The following is a 12,202-nucleotide window of genomic DNA, read 5'->3' on the forward strand; positions in this document are numbered from 1 at the left end:
AAAAAAAAAAAAAAAAAAAAAAGAAAAGAAAAGAAAGAAAGAAAATGATAACATTGCTACTACCAATTCTACAGAAATAATAATGATTACAAGAGTGTGATGAATGATTGGCTAAATATTGTTACTACTTATAGGTCTATTCAGATTTTTTGTGTGTTCCCAGGAATTTGTCCATTCATCTAGGTTATCCAATTTGTTGCATACTCACGGAGACTCTGCATGGACGGGCATGGGCAGTGCCAAAAAGTGTAGCCCAACCCAGGCTGGAGCGCAGAGCTTCGATCATAGCCTACCTGCAGGCTCAACCGCCTGGGCTCAAATGATCCTCCTAGCTCTGGCCAGGAGTTTGATGGGAACAGAGTTTCATTTTGGGAGGAAGAAAAGAGTTCTGTGGGTGGACGGTGGTGATGGTAGCCAGTGGTAATGTGTTTAATACCACAGACCTGCACACAGGGAAAGGTTAAAATGGTAAGTCCTATTTAGATATAAAGTGGCTGGTAGTCAGGCTGGGCGCGGTGGCTCATGCCTGTAATCCTAGCACTTTGGGAGGCCGAGGTGGGTGGATCACCTGAGGTCAGGAGTTCAAGACCAGCCTGGCCATCATGGAGAAACCCCGTCTTTAAAAAAAAAAGTGGCTGGTAGTCTTACCCTCTCTGTAAATACACACTTTTTCACACTGCTCATTCCCTTCCATGCAGGGTCCCTGTGAGTGAATCTCCTGATTTCTCCAAGTGAGCATCACACACTGTCCTCTGTGCTGTGTCCCATGTGCTGTGCCCACAGCCTCATACAGCTGGTGACTTCAGAGCCAGGACAAGCTCAGGAGTCTGCCCTGAGGCTCCACATCTTTCTATCTTCCTGCAGCCTGACCCAGGGGAGGCTTTGGTGTTGATTTATTTGCAGCTTGATTTTGCCTGATTCAGGACAGACCCCCTGGGCACCTTCTCCATATGCCCTGTCCCACCTTAGGTGGCTTCAGGGCAGGGTCAGTCACTGGGAGAGCTGGGAGCAGAGACGGGGGCAGTCTGAGCTGTTCTTCCATCATCCAAGGGGCTTCCTCCTCTCTTTTAAGGAAAACATGCGAGCTCATTTCAAAGCCTCCTGTCCCTTGTAGCTTATGAAGTAGGTAAAAGAACACAAAGAGGTGACAGAAAGGGAATTGTTGGTGACAGAGAGAAGCAACTTGCCCCTGAGGACCCTTTCTCCTTCTTCCTCTGTGAAGCCCCTTTTACTTCACAGTGCTCAGGGCTGAGGGAACCCTCTCCTTGCATTTCAGGACGGCCCAAAGTCAGAAATCAAAAAAACACGGGGGAGAGAGTCTGCAGAGGTGAACTGGGAGGGTTCCAGGGGAAAATGTGGGGTTTGCTTGTGCCCCTTAAATACAGATTGGGAAAGAAAATTTCTTCCCAGTTCCTCTCTGAAAACCAGACTCCACCTGAAAACGTGATGCCAAAGCTTTATGGATCCACTTACCAGAGACTGTGATGATCCTGACTGTGGTGCGGCTGTGGCCAGTGGCCGAGTTATGGGCACGGCACATATAGGATCCGCTGTGACCCACAGTGATGTTGGGGATAAAGAGCGCTTGTGTGGATTGCTGGAACGTCCCATTGATAAGCCAAGAGTACTGTGCAGGTGGGTTAGAGGCTGCGTGGCAGGAGAGGTTCAGATTTTCCCCTGGACGGTAATTGGATTTTGAGGGGGAAATGGTGGGGACATCTGGGCCATCTGCAGGAAAGAGAATAAAGCCACAGGTGATGTCATTAGAGGGAAGCAGACGTTCCTGGTCTTTGGAAGGGCCACAGCGTCCGCCTGAGTCATATCACAACCCTGAAGTCTCAACCAAACACCCGCTAGTCCCCTTAGCCAAAGTCTGAGACATTCACCTGTTTGTCCCATTAGAAAATGTGAACTCTGAGCCTCCCAGGACAGGAGCAGCCCCTCCCCTCCTGTTACTGGTCAAGGCCTGGTCTGCTCAGGTTTGCCTGGGGCAGGAAGTCATGGCCAGCCTGGGTGAGGATCTGAGTCCTTGGATCTGAGAGGGACTGAGAGGCCTGGGCTCTGGCCTTGTGGATTTGGGCTGGCAGCCTGGGTCACAGAGGAACAGAAGGTACTCACAGCGGACATCCAGGGTGACTGCGTCACTACGGTTCGCACTCACTGGGTTCTGTATTTCACACTCATAGGGTCCTGCGTCATTCCTTGTGACACTGAGTAGAGTGAGGGTCCTGTTGTCACTGGACAGCTGCAGCCTGGGACTGACTGGGAAGCTTTGATTGTTCACCCACCACAGGTAGGTTGTGTTCTGAATCTCTGGTGCACAGATTAAGGCCACAGCATCCTCGTCTTCCACGGGGTTGGAGTTGTTACTGGTGATGGAGGGCTTGGGCAGCTCCGCTGTGCAGAAAACAGAAGATTGCCCTGTGTGGCACCTGTGATTCCTCCACAGGCATCTTTCAATCAGAGTTGGCATCCCTCACTTCTCAGCCCACTTGAATCCTTAAAAACCTATGGCAGATAAATGTGTCACAAGACAGATGCACAAGGATCTGAGGCTCAGATTGTGTGAGAACACCTGCCCTTTGTGGGAGAAGTACAGACTTTCTCAAGTGTGAACTGAGCAGGAGCATTGGGTCATAGACACAGGACCCGGGATCACAGCCCCTGGTGCTTCTCCTGGTTACTCCCTGACCAGCTGACTGCCTGGCTTCCCTTGGGGTCCTCACCTGAAACATTCAGGTGCTGGGTCTTTTCAAGCTTCAGTCCTACTGTGCACCCCCCTAGCGGTGTTTTCTGTGTGGCTTCCTTTTCCAAGAACATTCTCGTGATGGGTGATGATGGGACTTCTTATTGTCCTTAAACCCCGAGGAAAAAACTGTGCAGCCTGGCCTGCGACTGGAGGTTTCAGCAGAAATAGCACAGGGGACACCAGGGGCCAGCCTGGAGGTCAGTTCAGCCATCAGGCAGTGGAACCACAAGTTTTTCCCAGGTGTTTAATAATGACTGACTTGAGCCAGTGACCCCTAAAGATAGAGCAGAATTCAGAGAATGATCTAGAAGAGAGTGAGGGGGACAGGCAGGAGCTGCCTGAATTTAACAGCAGAACCGTGTTCCTTGTCTTTGGTCTTTCATGTTTCTTCTCCTTCTGCAGAGGGCAGGTGAGGACGCTGTGGATCTTTCTAGAAATACATGTAGATGTTTGCAAATGCAGAACTGAGTGGTGGAAAGAGGGAGCATGAGCTGCTGGAAATCTGACCCTCAAGGATCCTGTGTGTTTGACAGGTATGAGACAGAAATTTGGGAAGATGCTTTGCAAATATTTTCTTTCATTGGACACTGTGCTAAATGAAATAAGTCACTCACAGGACAGATACCATAGGATTCCACTTACATGAGGTCCCTAGAGTAGTCATACTCATGGAATCAGAGTAGAATGGTGGTGGCCAGGGGTTGGGAGAGGCAGAATGGGGAGTTGGTCAGTAGGTGTGCACTTTCAGTTACGTAGGATGAGGAGGTTCTAGAGATTTGCTGTTCAGCTTGGTGCTATAGTTCATACAGACTGAGTATCACTCATGCATAAGGCTTGGTGAGGGAAGAGACTCCTTTTTCCTGTCTCTTGTCTCAATGGAGGAGGAAGTAAAAGTTGAGACATAGCAGGCATGAGGTCAGTAGCAAAGTCTGGAAGTTAAAGATTAACCCCCCCCCGCCAATCACACTCCTATCTATAGATTGCAGGTGTAATATGGAGAAACACCCTCATCCTAGCACTTGGGGAGGCCAAGGCAGGTGGATCATGAGGTCAAGAGATCGAGACTATCCTGGCCAACATGGTGAAACCCCGTCTCTACTAAAAATACGAAAATTAGCTGGGTGTGGTGGAGCATGCCTGTAGTCCCAGCTACTTGGGAGGCTGAGGCTGGAGAATCACTTGAACCCAGGAGGGGAGATTGCAGTGAACCAAGATCACACCACTGCACTCCAGTCCGGGAGACAGAGCAAGACTCTGTCGCAAAAAAAAAAAAAAAAAAAAAAGGTGTTTAGACCTTAGACCTCATGTTATGTTCTGAATATAGTAAAAAATAAAAGAAATTGGGGGGGAACATTTTTTTCCATAAGTGGAGATTGTTATTAATGACCTAAAGATTGAAGATCAATTGCTGGAAGTAGTAGTCTTTTTCTTGATAGTATACTAAGGTTTAGGTGTGCTGTGAATTCCAGCAGGATCACATTGTCCTCAAATGAAGATGCTGAAGTTGGTTTGAAATTAGCAACTCCCTGAGTAGGGAGAAGCCTACGAGTCCTTTTAGGGGAGTAGAACCGGTCAGAGAGGAAGTCTTAGGTGTGTCAATTGCATAAATGGAGGATGATGCCAAATTAGCAGAAGTGGTCTGTGTTATGTTAGAAAATTTAGAAAGCGCTCCCTGCCCCCAATTCCTGTGCAGAGTTAGGCAAATAGGGGAGGAGCCCAAAACAGGCATGTGAAATGCTCTCTTTCTCTCCTCTCAACCTCAGAAAACACAACTAGAGTTTAAGCTCATCTGACCTGGGCAGAGTCTGTGTGAGATTCCAGTGACTGGTGCACTTCTCAGTCTAGTGAACCCCACCTTATGGCAATGGCATCATGGTGAGGATGCAGGTGTATGTGGCATGGGCAGGAAACCCATCAGACAGCACCTGCCTGGCCAGCTCCAGCTGGGGAAGGTCCCAGGAATGACTGGGGGACGTGAGACTCACACCAAGATGAGGACGGGAGTCAAATGGGTGAAATGAGCACGTGGGCTTTGGGGACTGCAGACCTGTCCTTCTGCCTCTGACCCCCTGGTGGGTCAGTGTAGAGAGTGGATGGAGGAGTTGATTGTCCCTGTCCCATGGCCTGTTCCACATGTCGGCCTCACTGGGGGAAAGAACCCTGGGCAGGGACACAATGGAAGCTCGTTCTCCTGGTGATCTGGGAACATTGGCTTATGATGGAGCCCGGCAGGGGCAGCTGCTAAGGCTGATTTCTGTGCCTTCCCTATTGCCTGGGAGGTGGATCAGGACACAGTGTGAGTGGGAAGGGGACAGGACAGCCAGCCTTGTTAGAGGGATTTTCTGGGGAAGGCCTAAGGGTGGGAGGAAGCTGTGCAGGGCAGGGCATCCCAGCTAGAATGAAGGTAGAGGAAGATGAGGGACACGGAGGAGCAGAAAGAGCCAGAGATATTTACGGCAGTAAGCGGTGGGAGCTACAGTGACCTCAGAGACCCCATGGACCAGGAGCCCCTTTGCTGCCTTAGACCAGGAGCAGGGAGACCTGAAAACCCTCCAATGACCAAGAAACCCCAGAGTCACATGAGATGGGGTAGCTTTAGGGACAGGGGTTCAGAGGGATGGAACATGGAGCTCAGTCCCTGAGGGACAAGAAACAGGTGTGGCTGGCCAGGCTCTGTGGCTCATGCCTGTAATCCCAGTACTTTGGGAGGTCGAGGTGGGAGGATCACCTGAGGTCAGGAGTTCGAGACCAGCTATGCCAACATGGAGAAACCCCATCTCTACTGAAATACAAAAATTAGCCAGGCATGGGGGTATGCACCTGTAATCCCAGCTACTCAGAGGCTGAGGCACGCGAATCGCTTGAGCTGGAAGGTGGAGGTTGCAGTGAGCCGAGATGGCACCACTGCACTCCAGCCTAGGCAACAGAGTGTGACTCTGTCTCCAAAAACAAAAACAAAACAACAAAACAAAAAAAACAGGTGTGGCCAGAACTTCCTTCGATTCTGCATCTAGGAACTGGTCTCTAAGAGGTTATGGATCCTTCATTCATTCCTTCCTCCTTTCTTTTTTTTTTTTTTTTTATTTTTTTTTTTTTTTTTTTATTTTGGGGTTTTTTTTTTTTTTTTTAGTTTTTTTTTTAACTCCCAACCTCAGGTGATCTGCCCGCCTTGACCTCCAAAGTGCTTGGATTACAGGCGTGAGCCACCACGCCCGGCCTCCTTCCTCCTTTCTTCCCTTCCTCATGAGGGAAGTCCTTAGTGAGCGTGTGTCTCCCTTTGGGCCTCTGCTGGTGCAGGGTGTGAATAGGGATAGAAGGCAAAGTCTTCTCCTTTTTCCTTCCATGATACTGACACATCAGGAAACAGGATTTCAGGTGCAGTGACAGGGTTGTGGATTGAGAGGAGAGGCCTGGACAATCCCAACATTGACCTTGCCAGTTAAGGTGATTTAGTTCTAGAGTAAAACTGACTAATTCTCTATTTACTTCTCACTCTCCAGACCAGAATCTCCCTCTCTGAGCTGTGGATGCCCAAGATGAAAGGAAGCAAACCCGCGACGGGTATCGGTCTGCAGATGCCTCGTAACAAACAGCACCCCCAACCCCGGTGGAGGAGAGGGGGCGGCTCTGGCTGCAGACGGGCCTCACATGTCTCTAATCTGCCACCTATGGCCTGTGTGACCCTTGTTAGTGACTGTCTCCCTGCCCCTCAATTTCCTTTCAATAAGTAGGATAAGTGCTATTTGGCTGTGAGGTTGTTTGTGAATTAACCTCAAAATATTTATAATTACTTGATTTCAGCTCTGCACAGAGGAACTGTCCAAGTGAAGAGCATCTATGATTATTTGCCTTCAAGAGACAGGGCCCTGGGCCTGATCCCTGGTGGACAAGGGGCTGCCAGGAGCATCTTCTCCTCTATTCCTCCCCCTGGGGACTCTGAACTTCCCAGGGAGCCACCTGTGTCCCCCAGGGCAGTGGGCTCATGTCCTAGTAATTTTTTCCACTTGTCCTTTCCATGTTGAGCCTCAAGTGAAGGAAGAGTTCCTGTCCTTGACTGGATGAGGCTCTGGGTGCTGGGCCCCGGCTGGTGGCCAACTCCAGGAGTCATGGCCCTTGGATAGTCACATCCTTGCTCCCAGTCAGCCCTGCCCAGGAGGCCACCACACAGCCCTGGCACAGACTCCCCAGGATCACCTGGAATCAGGAACCAAGGACAAGGCTTTGCACAGGGGCTCAGCTCTAGGAAGAGTAGAGCTTCTCAGTGAGGATCCCAGGGGGCCCCTCAGGCCAGCCCTGACCCAGTTCTCCAGGGTCTTCTCAGGGTCAGGTGCATGGGGAGACCATGGGGTGCTTGGCTGAGATGGACCTCCCCCTGCTCAGTCCCCCCATCAGACTGTCCTTCCTCTGCAGCGAGTGTCTGCAGGGTCTGGATGCAGGAAGGGGATTCTGATCTGTGGAAGTTCATCTCCCCTGTGTGTGTCCTGCCCTAAATGCCCAAACCCTAACACAGGATGTAATGCAGAGGGGGACACAGGCACAGCCCAGCCCTGAGAATCTCATGTGTGGGAAGCAGACTGACCACAACACCCAGAGATCATGGGGAAATACTCACGGTATACACGGAACTGGCCAGTTGCTTCTTCATTCACAAGATCTACCTTTATGACTTGCAGGGTGTAGAATCCTGTGTCATTTGGGGTGACGTTCTGGATCAGCAGGGAGGCATTGGGGTATATTGTCTCTCGGCCGCTGTATGCGGGCCCTGGGGTAGTTAGTTGAGTTGCTATTACATATCCTATAATTCGACGGGTGCCGTCCACGCCTTGCCCTTTGTACCAGTTGAAGCCATTAATATTCTGGGGCAGATTGTGGGTGAGTAGAAGAACGTCCTTCCCCTCTGCAGCATTGGATGGCACGGATTCAATAGTGAGCTGGGCACTGGTGGGCGGGTTCCAGAAGGTTAGAAGTGAGGCTGGGAGACAGGAGAGAGCATCAGTCAGTATTAGGACTGTGCACTGGGATGGAAGGATGGGGCCCTGGGTCCTGAGCAGGTCTCTTCACCCCTCCACCTTAGGGTGTGTGTGTGTGTGTATGTGTGTGTCCTACTGGGTCAAGGTCAGCAGTGTGACCCCCATTCCTTCAGCACCTCTGGCCTTGGCATTTCCCTGTGTGGAATCCTCTTCCCCAGGGGTGACTCCCATTCCCTTAAATGCCTCTGACCTTGTCATTTCTGTGGAATGCCCTTCCCCAGGGGTCTGCATGGCTCCCTCCCCACCACCCTCAGATCCTGCTCACATCAGGGCATCTTAGGGAGACCCCTCCCCGACACCTCTTCTGGAGACCCTGGGTCTTCCCTTTCTGACCTTTCCTGGCTCTGTTCCCTCCAGGGCGCTTGTCAACACCGGACCTCACACTCTAGATCTCTTTGTGTATGTGTTTTCCTCTTCATAACAGCATGAGCTCCATGAGGGCAGAAACTGGTCTGGTGCTTGTTGTAAGTCACTGACTAAAACTGCAAATACTGGTGGATGAGTTAATGAGTGTACCTGGTGGTTATTTTTCAACTTTGGATTGGTGGGTAAGGGCATTGTTTAGTGCCCTGGTTCTATTTTTATTTGGAGTGTCACCCTGATGTAGTTCTTATTCCTATCATTTTTCAGATTGTAGTGACCAATGATGATTAACTTGAGAAACATTTTGAATTGATTTTCCTCCTTTTTTTCAGTCCCAGTTCAATGTGACTTTCCTGTTGTGACCCCGTGCCTTTCTGGTGTTCTGTCTCCTCAGCCATCAACAGAAGCCCTCTGTCCCCTCCCAGAGCTCTGTCCTCCCCAGGAGACCCCAGCCAGTCTCTGTGCTCCCTCCTCCCACACACTCACAGGGAGTCCTCCCCTCACCTGTGAGCAGGAGTTCCTTCCAGGGGACATGCAGTCTGCAGGGAGAGGCTGGGAGGGGCCCCATGGTCTCTGCTGTCTTCTCTGTCCTCCTCTGTGTAGGGGAGCTTGGGCTCCAGGAACGCTCTTGTCAGGGCTGCTGTGACTCTCGGCTCTGCTGTCCTTCCTCCCTCTGTGCTGAGCCTCCTCCCGGGGCGGGAGCACTTTCCAGGGTCACATGGGTCATGGGTGCGGTCTCTGCTCAGGAGTCCTCTGTCCCCTCCCCTCTCATTTCTGCCTCTTTTGTCCCTCCTCCTCTTCCTCTTCTGTCTGTATTCAGCTCCCCAGAAGAGGCTCTGAGAAGCAAGGTTTATTTGGACCCCTGTCCCATAACAGGACCATCCTCCCTCCCCAGTGCTGACCTCTGCTGTGTCTGGTCTTGGGTCTGTCAGCACCAGGCAGAGTCCCTGCTATCCTCAAACCTGGTGTCATTTTCTCTGTGACAGAGAAACCCCTCTATGTGTCCAGGATGCTCCCAGTGTTCTCACAAAGGTTGGATTTCCTCCCAGAAAGGAGGTCACAGAGATGTTTGGGGTCCTAGGAATGGACACATCTAGGGGTAGAGCCCAGGTCTTAAGAGTCTTATTTGTTCTTTCTGCAGCGCTATGTGACCCTAATTTCCTGGGAGTGGCTGAGAATGAAGCTGCATGGTGCTGTGGTGGTATGTCACCCAGACCTCAGACTGACGTTGTGATTTTCTCTATAGCTTGCACCACCTTTATACTTTTTTTAAATAATTAAATTTAGTTTACAAAACATCCTTGTCTTAGCAGGGCTCAGTGGCTCACACCTGTGATTCCAGCTGCTCAAGAGGCTGAGGAGAGGATTGCTTGAGGCCAGGAGCTGAAGATGAAATATTTTCATCTTAGGCAATATTGTTCATGAAATTGCAGATTTGATGTGAGCTGATGTTTTTTCCTATCATGCATTAAAAGGTTAAAGTTAAACAAAATTTATTTATGTTTCACCTAAAATCAGTTTTGGGAAACGCTGATATAGTGGAATAAGCATGGACTTTATATTCAGATAGATCTGGGGTCAGCTACTGGCTCTGTCACTTAACTGTGTTGACTTAGACAAGTCATTGGCTTCTTTGAGCGTTGAATCCCTGATTTGTAAAATGAGAACGGTAAAATCCACCTTGCAGACTTGTTAGGAATGAATGAGCTGCTGTGGGAGCCCAGTGCAGGCGAGTGATGAGTATATGATGGTTATCATCATGGTTATTGCTATAGAATTCTGGTTATTTTCCAGAGAGTGTCTATGCTGGAATATTGGGCTTGTGGCTTTCTGCTAAGGCGCATGTGTGAAGAAATTACTTTCGCTTCTGCCGAGCGCGGTGGCTCACGCCTGTACTCCCAACACTTTGGGAGGCTGATGTGGGGGGATCATGAAGTCAGGAGATCGAGTCGTCCTGGCCAACATGGTGAAACCCTATCTCTACTAAAAATACAAAAATTAGCAGGGCGTGGTGGCGGGCACCTGTAATCCCAGCTACTCGGGAGGCTGAGGTAGGAGAATCGCTTGAACCCAGGAGGCGGAGGTTGCAGTGAGCCGAGATCGTGTCACTGCACTCTAGCCTGGCGACAGAATGAGACTCTGTTTCAAAAAAAAAAAAAAAAAAGTTAATTTCGTTTGTTAGGATTTGTGGCACATCCGTCATTGTTTTTATTTCCCAGTTTCACTACCTATTTTCTCTGTGATGTTGGTCAAGTTGCCTACATTTTCTCGTGCCTCATTTACCTAATTTGTGAAATGTGACTAACAATACACTGGTGTGCGTGTGTGTTATTTCTCAGCTCCGGCCACTAGAGAGCATAGAAGCGTTGGCACCTACTAGCAGTGGGATATGGTCTGCAAACACCATTTCCCCATGAAAGGAACCAGGGCTCCCTGGAGAAGCAGCTGATCCAGAGCTGGGTCAGGAAAGCCCAAGAGGAGCCTGGAGCATCTTGTGGGGCCAGAAGTAAGGAACTGCTTGAAAAATGATGGAGTTGTGTCAAAAGGCACAGAAACCAACCAGAAGGAGCTCGCAATGGCAGATTTTTCGACAATATCAGCGAAATAATAAATAATGCTAGCTACCGGGGACGTTGGTTTATGCTTTGGCACTTTGGCAGGCCGAGGTGGGAGGGTCACTTGAGATCAGGAGTTGGAGACCGGCCTGGCCAGCACGGCGAAACCACGTCTCTACTAAAAACAAAAATTAGCTGGGCTTGTTGGTGGGGACCAGCCGCCGCAGCTACTCGGGAGGCTGAGGCGGGAGAATCGCTTGAACCCAGGAGGCGGTGGTTGCAGTGAGCCGAGATCACATCACTGCACTCTAGCTTAGGCAACAGAGCAAGACGTCGTCTCAAAAAAAGGTGGGGGGAGCATAGAAAATAAGATTAGATTTTATTCTGAAAATTATTTTGGGAATGGAGGAGCTATTATTTCCTCCAGCCACTAAGTAGCTCAGACGCAGGCCCACATTGCAAACTTTGGCCGGGAAACAAGGCTGCAGCCGGGAGCCACTCACCCGACGTGGTTTGTGGTGGCGCCCCCTGGCGGCACAGCGAGCTTTCCTCAGTTCCTCGCTCTGGTGCTTCAGGAGCAACTTTAGAGGCCGGGCGCGGTGGCTCACGCCTGTAATCCCAGCACTTTGGGAGGCCGAGGCGGGTGGATCACGAGGTCGAGAGATCGAGGCCATCCTGGTCAACATGGTGAAACCCCGTCTCTACCAAAAATACAAAAAACATTAGCTGGGCATGGTGGCGCGTGCCTGTGATCCTAGCTACTCAGGAGGCTGAGGCAGGAGAATTGCCTGAACCCAGGAGGCGGAGGTTGCGGTGAGCCGAGATGGCGCCATTGCACTCCAGCCTGGGTAACAAGAGCGAAACTCCGTCTCAAAAAAAAAAAAAGAAATTCCACTCAGACCATTTATTAAACTTTCTAGGTCACACTGCAGACCATCTAATCTTCACAACAAGTGTGTGTGAGAAGTGGTATTTATTCATCTTAAGATGATACAACAGGCTAAAAAAAGTGAAGCAACTTGTCCAGAGTTGCAAAGCGAGTGGCAGAGCCAGGATTTGGATCTAGGTCCCCCTGACCTCCAGGCTGAGGGTAAATGCCCAGGCGAGTCTAAATGTGTGGACAGGTGGAGCACTATTGGTGTAGAGCAGTGGTTGTCGCCTGGAGGTGGTTTCCCCCAAGGAGACATTTGGTGATGTCTAGGAATATTTTTTGCTTTTATGAAGGAAGAGGGTGCATGAGAGAGAGGCTGGTATTGGCATCAAGTGGAGAGAGGCCACACGGATGCTGCGGAACATCTCACAGTGCGCACAACAGCCCCCACCACAAGGAACTATTCAGCCCAAATGCCAGTAGAGCTGCTATGAAGCCCTGGTCTGACTTAGAAACCTGAGGATGCATCTTGCACTTAGCTAATGTTTGCTGAGTGCTGAACTGGACAGCGTGAGGGATATGGAAACAGGGCACCAGTCTGTGCCGCCAAGGAGGCTACAGCCTAGAAGGGCAG

At 50.3% G+C, this 12,202-nt stretch overlaps 1 protein-coding gene and 1 long non-coding RNA gene across 4 annotated transcripts in view; one reads left to right on the forward strand and one right to left on the reverse strand.

Moving 5' to 3' along the window:
* Nucleotides 1–8,927, reverse strand: part of LOC108285749 (carcinoembryonic antigen-related cell adhesion molecule 6-like) — a 13,487-nt gene extending 4,560 nt beyond the window's left edge. For both annotated transcript variants that reach the window (XM_037729430.1, XM_037729431.1), the window contains exons 1-4: nt 8,647–8,927; nt 7,362–7,721; nt 2,119–2,397; nt 1,474–1,728 (exon numbers count right to left, since the gene is read on the reverse strand). In XM_037729430.1, coding sequence (XP_037585358.1) covers nt 1,474–1,728; nt 2,119–2,397; nt 7,362–7,721; nt 8,647–8,710 — 958 coding nt within the window. In that variant the 5' untranslated portion in view covers nt 8,711–8,927. The remainder of the gene's footprint in view (nt 1–1,473; nt 1,729–2,118; nt 2,398–7,361; nt 7,722–8,646) is intronic.
* Nucleotides 2,001–7,552, forward strand: LOC108285762. Of its 2 annotated transcripts, none has more exons than XR_001817693.2 (3): nt 2,001–2,110; nt 3,152–3,282; nt 6,250–7,552. It is a non-coding gene; the product is annotated as an uncharacterized LOC108285762 (long non-coding RNA). The 2 variants fall into 2 exon arrangements; XR_005196109.1 differs by lacking the exon at nt 2,001–2,110 and adding an exon at nt 2,190–2,293.
* Nucleotides 8,928–12,202: the final 3,275 nt, after the last annotated feature.

The sequence above is a fragment of the Cebus imitator genome, unplaced genomic scaffold (assembly GCF_001604975.1).
Source record: "Cebus imitator isolate Cc_AM_T3 unplaced genomic scaffold, Cebus_imitator-1.0 Scaffold306, whole genome shotgun sequence".
Classification (NCBI taxonomy): domain Eukaryota; kingdom Metazoa; phylum Chordata; class Mammalia; order Primates; family Cebidae; genus Cebus; species Cebus imitator.